Source organism: Leucoraja erinacea, chromosome 26 (assembly GCF_028641065.1).
Source record: "Leucoraja erinacea ecotype New England chromosome 26, Leri_hhj_1, whole genome shotgun sequence".
In the NCBI taxonomy this organism is placed as follows: domain Eukaryota; kingdom Metazoa; phylum Chordata; class Chondrichthyes; order Rajiformes; family Rajidae; genus Leucoraja; species Leucoraja erinaceus.
The window spans coordinates 32,459,875-32,469,726 of NC_073402.1; the positions used below are offsets into that span (position 1 = coordinate 32,459,875).

Sequence of the window (9,852 nt, forward strand, 5' to 3'; positions counted from 1 at the left end):
TGGGAAGAAGCTGTTCTTCAACCTGGAGCTCACAGTTTTCAGCTCTGAAACCGACTGGAAAAGCATAAAGTGAATCATAAAATGAGCCTTGAGCAGAAATGGTGCTGGTGACACGGCACTAACTAATGACGAGGGTTCTGAATGCCCAGCTTCACCACTAGGTGCCACTACAACAGCAGAATCACATATTGGACATTTAAAACAGGAGATTGAGGGGGGATCCTATAGAAACTTACAACATTCTTACGGGTTTGGACAGGCTAGATGCAGGAAGATTGTTCCCGATGTTGGGGAAGTCCAGAACAAGAGGTCACAGTTTAAGGATAAGGGGGAAATCTTTTAGGACCAAGACGAGAAAAACATTTTTCACACAGAGAGTGGTGAATCTGTGCAACTCTCTGCCACAGAAGGTAGTTGAGGCCACAGTTCATTGGCTATATTTAAGAGGGAGTTAGATGTGGCCCTTGTGGCTAAAGGGATCAGGGGGTATGGAGAGAAGGCAGGTACAGGATACTGAGTTGGATGATCAGCCATGATCATATTGAATGGCGAATGGTGCAGGCTCGAAGGGCCGAATGGCCTCTACGCCTGCACCTATTTTCTATGTTTTCTATGTTTCTAACAGGGACATGAGAAACTGCAGATGCTGGAATCTTGAGTAAAAGGTAAAGTGCTGGAGGAACTCCCTGCGGAGGGAATGGACAGACGACATTTCAGGTCGGGACACTTCTACAGACTGAAGTCCGACCAGACCTGCTGAGCTCCTCCAGCACTTGGCGTTTTGCACAAGCAGGATATCTAGGATATTTAGAAATAACATTTCACTCACTGTCACACTTGCCTGAGAGTTGTTTTTCTCACCACCTCCCTAACATGGGGGAAACTGCACTGTTTGATCAGCAGTGCACTTCCTGACCCACCTGCATATAGTTTGAAACCCGTTCAAAATGAATAAAGCTGTCAGTTTTGTCAGAGAAATATGCAGAAGAGGGCCAGAGATGTGCCGACTGATGCACTAAAACTAAGCTTTGCTGAACTTTGTCCCTGAAGAGTATTAGTACAGGACATGTTGTCTTTATGCTCAGCTCCAATGATTCACGCAGTCATCGTTGTCAGAGTGCATTGTTTCAGTGTGAGGGTGGGAGACAATGTACAGGATGCTGGTGACGGTGAACGCCTGCACGACATTGGCAGACGGCTGTACTCCAGCACCATGTGCTGCTAAACCTCACAACCCTGGCTGGGCAATAGCAATGTACACAGTGACCCTTGCTTTCCCTTTCTCCCCATCCCTCCCCCCCCCCAAATCCTAGCTCTCCAACTAGTCTGACTGTCTGAAGATAGACACATAAAGCAGGAGTAACTCAGTGGGACAGGCAGCATCTCTAGAGGGGACGAATGGGTCAAGGCCCTTCTGCAGACTGGTTTGGGATAAGGAATAAGTGCTACCTCCTGCACCCACACACAACTCACTGCTTCATCCATTTCACCACTACTGACAGACATCCACTATAAACCCACTGACTCCCATGGCTACTTGGACTACACTTCTTCCCACCCTGCTTCCTGTAAGGACTCCATCCCCTACTTCCCAATTCCTCCGTCTACGCCGCATCTGCTCCCAGGATGAGGTTTTCCAAACCAGGGCATCGGAGATGTCCTCATTCTTCAGGGAAGGGGGGTTCCCCTCTTCTACTATAAATGAGGCTCTCACCAGGGTCTCTTCTACACCCCGTAACTCTGATCTCACTCCACATCCCCCCACTTGTAACAAGGGCAGAGTCCCCCTTGTTCTCACCTTCCACCCCACCAGCCGTCACATACAACAGATAATCCTCCGACATTTTTGCCACCTCCAATGGGATCCCACCACTGGCCACATCTTCCCATCTCCTCCCCTGTCTGCAGAGACCGCTCCCTCCGTAACTCCCTGGTCAATTCATCCCTTCCCACCCAAACCACCCCCTCTCCGGCCACTTTCACTTGCAACCGCAGGAAATGCTACACTTGTCGCTTTACCTCCCCCCTCGACTCCATTCAAGGACCCAAGCAGTCTTTCCAGCTGCGGCAGAGGGTCACCTGCATCTCCTCCAACCTCATCTATTGCATCCACTGCTCTAGATGTCAGCTGCTCTACATCGGTGAGACCAAGAGTAAGCTTGGCGATCGCTTCACCCAACATCTCCGCTCAGTTCGCAATAACCAACCTGATCTCCCGGTGGCTCAGCACTTCAACTCCCCCTCTCATTCTGAACCCGACCTTTCTGTCCTGGGCCTCCTCCATGGCCAGAGTGAGGACCACTGTAAATTGGAGGAGCAGCACCTCATATTTCGCTTGGGCAGTTTGCACCCCAGCGGTATGAACATTGACTTCTCTAATATCAGGTAGTCCCTACTTTCTCCCTCCTTCCCCTCCCCTTCTCAGCTCTCCCTCAGCCCTCTGCCCCCTCACATCAGTCTGAAGAAGGGTCTCGACCCAAAACGCCTAATTCCTTCGCTCCATAGATGCTGCCTCACGCACTGAGTTTCTCCAGCATTTTTGTCTATCTGCAAAAAAGTAACAATGATAAATGAAACAGGCCATTGTTAGTTGTTTGTTGAGTGAAATCGAGCCGGTGTGACTTGGGTGCGAGATGGATAGAGAGAGAGAGAGAGAAAGAGAGAGAGAGAGAATGTTGGGGTTACTTGAATTTGGAGAAATTAATATTCGTACCGCTGGGACAGTTTGAACGTCCTCCTGATTAAATTTTACTTTGTATCCTCGTTGTAATCTCCCCCTAACGTACGATGATCTGTTCAACATTTCCATGACCTTCGTTCCCTTTGATCTCTCGTTTTCACACCTTGCCCTTCTATATCTCTAGTCTCTCACTCCCCTGACTCTCAGTCTGAAGAAGGGCCTCGACCCGAAACATCACCCATTCCTTCTCTCCAGAGACGCTGCCTGTCCCGCTGAGTTACTCCAGCTTTTTGTGTCCATCTTTGACGATGTACACGAGCTCAGCGTAGATAACACAGGAATGAAAGTAGCACAGGAAGTGTTGCTGTAGTTGCTGCAGCTGCTGGTTACAACAAGCACGAGCAACATCTACTCTGTTGCCCCACACCACCCGAGTCACATCTCATGCAGGGACACACAAGCAAGTGCAGAAACCTGAACAACACACAAAGTGCTGCAGGAACTCAGTGGGTCATCAATTCATTAGTGACAGGAATGGAATTAAGCCATTCGACCCATCAATCATGGCTGATCTATCTCTCCCTCCTAACCCCATTCTCCTGCGTTCTCCCTATAACCCCGGACACCTGTACTAATCAAGAATCTATCTCATATATATTCACTGACTTGGCCTCCACAGCCTTCTGTGGCAAAGAATTCCACAGATTCACCACCCTCTGGGTAAAGACATTTCTCCTCATCTCCTTCCTAAAGTACCACCAGGCAGCATCAGTGAGAGGAACGGACAGGTGACGGTTTGGGTCGGGACCCTTCCTCAGACTTCTAACGCTCTGCATGTCAAGGCAATGCTAACTCAGCGGGTCAGGCAGCATCTGTGGGGATCATGGATAGGTGACGTTTCACAGAGTGCTGGAGTAACTCAGCGGGTCAGGCAGCATCTGTGGCGAACATGGATAGGTGACATATCACAGAGTGCTGGAGTAACTCAGCTGGAGTAACTCAGGGTCAGGCAGCACCTGTGGGGAACATGGATAGGTGACGTTTCACAGAGTGCTGGAGTAACTCAGCGGGTCAGGCAGCATCTGTGGAGAACATGGATAGGTGACGTTTCACAGAGTGCTGGAGTAACTCAGCAGGTCAGGCAGCATCTGTGGGGATCATGGAGAGGTGAGCAGGACAGGACCCACTAATACATGGTCACTTATCCAGAGACACTGCCTGACCCATCAAGTGTATCGAACTGTACGGTGGCACACTGAGGACATCTAGTGGCGGAGTGGGACACTGTAGGTTACGGTAGGGGCTGGCGTAAGTTAGGGGCAGCTGTAGTACTGCCTCACACCACCGGAAACCTGGGTTCGATCCTGACTACAGGTGCTGTCTCTACGGAGTTTGCACGTTCTCCCTGTGACCTGCGTGGGTTTTCTCCGGGTGCTCCGGTTTTCTCCCACATTCCAAAGACGTACAGGCTTATAGGTTAAACTCAGCGGGTGCAGCAGCATCTATGGAGCGAAGGAAATAGGCAACGTTTCGGGCCGAAACCCGGAAGGGTTTCGGCCCGAAACGTTACCTATTTCCTTCCTGAAGGGTTTCGGCCCAAAACGTTGCCTATTTATTTCCTTCGCTCCATAGATGCTGCTGCACCCGCTGAGTTTCTCCAGCTTTTTTGTCTACCTTCGATTTTCCAGCATCTGCAGTTCCTTCTTAAACACAGGCTTATAGGTTAATTGGCTTAGTATAAATGTAAATTGTCCCTGGTGGGTGTAGGATAGTCACAAATGCTGGAGTAATTCAGCGGGACAGACAGGCAGCATCTCTGGAGAGAAGGAATGGGTGACGTTTCGGGTCGAGACCCTTCTTCAGACCGGTGTTGGCGTGCGGTGATCGCTGGTCGGCTGGACGGCCTGTTTCCGTGCTGTATCTCCGAACTATACTAATCCTCCGTTTGTTCAGGTGCTAAGTTCCCCATCAAATGGACGGCTCCGGAAGCCATTAACTACGGAACGTTCACCATCAAGTCGGATGTCTGGAGCTTTGGAATCCTCCTGACGGAGATCGTGACGTATGGGCGGATCCCCTATCCAGGTACACACTGTGTTGATGGGCAGATACTCTATCCAGGTACACACTGTGTTGATCCAGGTACACACTGTGTTGATGGGCGGATCCCCTATCCAGGTACACACATGTGTTGATGGGTAGATACCCTATCCAGGTACACACTGTTGATGGGTAGATACTCTATCCAGGTACACCTGTGTTGATGGGCAGATACCCTATCCAGGTACACCTGTGTTGATGGACAGATATCCTATCCAGGTACACCTGTGTTGATCCAGGTACACCTGTGTTGATGGGCAGATACCCTATCCATGTACACCTGTGTTGATGGGCAGATACCCTATCCAGGTACACCTGTGTTGATGGGCAGATACCCTATCCAGGTACACACTGTTGATGGGCAGATACACTATCCAGGTACACCTGTGTTGATGGGCAGATACACTATCCAGGTACACACTGTTGATGGGTAGATACCCTATCCAGGTACACACTGTACAGATACCCTATCCAGATATGGGCAGATACACTATCCAGGATACACCTGTGTTGATGGACATGTACACTCACATCCTGGCATCTACACTACCCTGGTAGTTCACCACCACCTGACAAACTCCACAATCAATGTCAGGTTTTCTCCGAGACCTCAGTTTCTCCCACACTCCAAAGATGAACAGGTTTGTAGGTTAATTGGCTTGGTATAAATGTAAATTGTCCCTAGTGTGTGTTGGATAGTGTTGGTGTACAGGGGTCGCTGGTCGGTGTGGTCTCGGTGACCAAAGGGCCAGTTCTGCGCTGTATCTCTAAACTAAACTAGTATGTATGAAGGAACTGCAGATGCTGGCTTTAACCAAAGATAGACACAGAATGCCGGAGTAACTCAGTGGGAGAGGCAGATTCTCTGAAGAAGGAATGCGTTATGTTTTGTGTCAAGACCCTTCCTCACTGTCATTGTTGAGAGGGGACAAACCTCTGGTCTTTGTCCATAATAGCTGTGGTTTTCCAGGGGTATTTTTTTAATAAATTACCAGTGTTCTGCACAATGTTTGCAGGCAAGGGTCAGATTGGAGCGTACGGATCATTGCTGGGGGCCAGGTGTGAATGCAGAAGGACAGAGCTCTCTGACCGGTCAGTGTTGTCCCTCTCTCCTTGACCCATCACTGGGACCGTGGGATGTTGGAGATGGGACATGCAGGTTTGGGGTTAGGTATATTATTATTGCACTGTGTGGTGAGAAAGCTCTGCTCTGCATGATATCCAACAGATTAGTGCGAGTGTCAGGGGTTATGGGGAGAAGGCAGGAGAATGGGGTTAGGAGGGAGAGATAGATCAGCCATGATTGAATGGTGTAGACTTGATGGGCCGAATGGCCTAATTCTGCTCCTATTACTTATGACCTTATGAACCTTTGAAGATCAGATAATCCAATAGGCTAATACATCATGACAAATTCCAGTACAACAGGTGGAGCAAAGGGGAAGATACAGAGTGCAGAATATAGTTCTCAGCATTGTAGCATCAGTTCCACAGACAAAGTCCAATGTCCGCAATGGGGTAGAGGTGAATCGGACAGTACCCTAGCTTATGGAAGGGCCGTTCAGAAGCCTGATAACAGAGGGGAAGAAGCTGTTCCTGACATAGACACAAAATGCTGGATTAACTCAGCGGGACATGCAGCATCTCTGCAGAGAAGGAATGGGTGACGTTTCGGGTCGAGACTCTTCTTCAGACTCAGTCTCGACCTGAAACGTCACCCATTCCTTCTCTTCAGAGATGCTGCCTGTCCCGCTGAGTTACTCCAGCTTTTTGTGTCCATCTTCAGTTTAAACCAGATTCTGCTGTTCCTTGCTACACACAGGCTGCTCCTGAGTCTGGTTTCAAGCTTCTGAACCTTCTACCAGATGGGAGCAGGGAGAAGAAGGCATGATCAGGGTGGGACGAGTCTTTGGTTATACATGGGGCGCTTGGGTCGGCATGGGTGAGTGGGGCCGAAGAACCTGTTTCCGTGCCGTGAGACTCCGTGGCTAACCTTCTTCCTCACTAAGTCTTCATGAGTCTTTGTGACTGTCCACAGGAATGTCCAACCCTGAAGTGATCCAGAACCTGGAGCGTGGCTACCGCATGCCTCAACCGGACAACTGCACCGAGGAACTGTACGATGTGATGAACCAATGCTGGAGTGACAAGCCTGAAGATCGGCCAACATTTGAGTTTCTCCAGAGTGTCCTGGAGGACTTCTTCACTGCCACTGAAGCCCAGTACCAGAAGCAACCTTGATAATGTTGACATGGACAACGCAGACAGAGATGATGCCTTCCACACACTTTGATAGTATCTCACAGTGCGATACAGCCCAGAAAATGCTGCAAAATAGGAAGTTTGGCAGGTGACTAGTGCAGAGTAAACTCCCACAAACAACAATAGACACCAGGTGCAGGAGGAGGCCATTTGGCCCTTCCAGCCAGCACCGCCATTCAATGTGATCATGGCTGATCATCCCCAATCAGTACCCCGTTCCTGCCTTCTCCCCGTATCCCCTGACTCCGCTATTTTTAAGAGCCCTATCTAGCTCTTTCTTGAAAGCCTCCAGAGAACTTGCCTCCACCGCCCTCTGAGGCAGAGAATTCCACGGACTCGCCACTCTCTGTGAGATAATGACCAGATGGATGGTTAATGATGTTGAACAATGTATAAATATTGACCAAGACAGTGTAGTCATGTCCTGGGCACATCCCTGGAAACACAGCCTCCTGTGTGACATTCCATCACTGGAAGTTCTGGGAAACTCGCATCTCTTCTCACTCACCCCCCCCCCCCCCCCCCACCCCACCCTCACCTGCCAACTCGCTTCCCCCCCCCCCCCCCCCTCCCCCCCTGCCCCCCTCCCCCAACCCCTCCACTCGCTCCTTCCCCCACCCCACAGCACTTGCCCATGCCCCACAGGGATGTTTAGTTTAGTTTAGTTTAGCTTATTATTGTTATTGTCACGTGTACAAAGTACAATGAAAAGCTTTTGTTGCGTGCTATCCAGTCAGTGAAAAGACATGATTAGTATCGAGCCGTCCACAGTGTACAAATATATGATCAAGGGAATAATGTTCAGTGTAAGATAACTTCTAGTGAAGTCCGATTAAAGATAGTCCGAGGGTCTCCAATGAGATGGATGGGGGGGTCAGGACCGCTCTCTAGTTGGTGAGCGGACGGTTCAGTTGCCTGATAAACAGCTGGGAAGAAACTGCCCCTGAATCTGGAGGTGTGCATTTTCACACTTCTGTACCTCTTGCCCGATGGGAGAGGGGAGAAGAGGGAGTGACCGGGTTGGGACTGGTCCTTGGATACATGCCTGTCTTTCTATCTCAACTTATCCAGTGATGCTCTCTTTACAAGAGTGTGTAATATGTCCCAGAACGGAACAATGATATTCATACTCGCTGCAGCTTAGCAGCCCCACTAATACAAGAACACAAAATACATTGCAACAATCAATAATACAGTTAAATTGATCATTAGTAGTCCTTGGGAATCGTTACAGTGCAAAGCCAAAATTTCCAAACCTGAACATAATTCATCAGAAATATTTTGCTACATTTTCTAAATTCTTTGAAAGGTCCACGTTATTTTGAAGCTACAACTCTGATACGCAATTTTATTTGAAGTAGATTTTAAATTAGTGATGCTCTCTCAGTTTAACGATCTCGTTCTGGCTTTCAAATCAAGACTCGCCCACTGGAGTTCATGAGCGACGGACACAAAGCTGTCTGCAACGGTCCTGCTGAATATTTCTGGCACTGTGCATCCGTCATCCCTGTCCCTTGATGTTATCTGTCATATACTGTAGGTGGATGTTTGATCTGCACTCGGATATCATGTAGCTCATCACATTAAGCTATACCCCATTGGTATGAACATTGACAATTAACCCGTGCTTTCCCTCTCTCTCTCAGTCCCTCTCCCACCCTAGTTCTCTGGCCAGTCTGACTGTCCACCTGATTAAAGTTTACTATTGTATGTTTCGTTGTCAGCTTCCCCTAGCTAACAATTATCGATTCTACATTTTTCTCGATTCTCTCCCTTTGATCCCACGTTTTCACACCTTACCCTTCCATATATCTCGTTTCCCTCTCCCCTGGCTCTCAGTCAGCAGAAGGGTCTTGATCCAAAATGTCACCCATTCCTTCTATCCGGAGATGCTGCCTGGCCCAGTGAGTTACTCCAGCATTTTGTGTCTATCTACATTAAATCATTATCTGTGGGGAATAGGGATTACATCAATCGGAACAATATTCTTGATCAAAAGCAGTTATTCGCATTGTGAACCTGTACATTGCTGCACCTTTTGTCTCAGGTGTGCTCCTCCACTTTCCAGAAATACCCACGTGTTGTGCCAATTCAAACAATTACCTGCTCACCACAAGGCAAACCAACAACGAGGATGTCACAATGATCGATAGCTAATCGTCTTTCTAAACTCCTATTATTCTGCAGATCGTATTTCATGAGAAAATAAATTATGGATGTTTGTTTCCATTCTGTATGAATATGTGGAAATAATCTGATGTGTAGCAAGTTGCACCAGTTTGTGGCAGGAGCATGATCATGCTTGGGTTGGTGATATGGCACTGCATACTCTCTCCTGCACACTCCCTCCCTCCCTCCCTCCCTCCCTCCCTCCATCCTCGCTTCTCCATTCCTCCCTCCTGCACAATGCCTCCTGCCGTCCATCCTACAGCCTCCATCCCTCTTCCTGCCCTCCATGCCTCCATCCTTGCCCTTCCATCTCTCCCTCCTGCAGACCCTCTCCAATGCCGCTCTGACTGGCATCAATAGCCGGGCACAATCAGTGCCAGCTGATAGTTTACATGTTTTAAGTTTTTTTTTCTCTTTTATAGAATCTTTTAAACAGAATTAAATGTCAGATTTCTGCTAAAACGACAGTTTTCATTTTTGTTTTCGCACATATACGTTTTGTACAGATAAGGATGCAAAATAATAATTAGTGATTTTGTGAAATTATATTTCAGTTTAAATCTTTTGTAGTTTTGAGTCTTTTTTTAAGAAAATAAATAAAGGAAATAAAGAGCAAATTCTGCTTGGTGTTCACCCACAAT

General features: G+C 48.3%; 1 protein-coding gene across 1 annotated transcript in view; it reads left to right on the plus strand.

Moving 5' to 3' along the window:
* Positions 1 to 7,550, plus strand: part of lck (LCK proto-oncogene, Src family tyrosine kinase) — a 39,206-nt gene extending 31,656 nt beyond the window's left edge. Inside the window, exons 12-13 of the mRNA XM_055656670.1 lie at positions 4,634 to 4,765; positions 6,819 to 7,550. Coding sequence (XP_055512645.1) covers positions 4,634 to 4,765; positions 6,819 to 7,021 — 335 coding nt within the window. The 3' untranslated portion in view covers positions 7,022 to 7,550. The remainder of the gene's footprint in view (positions 1 to 4,633; positions 4,766 to 6,818) is intronic.
* The last annotated feature ends 2,302 nt before the right edge of the window (positions 7,551 to 9,852 follow it).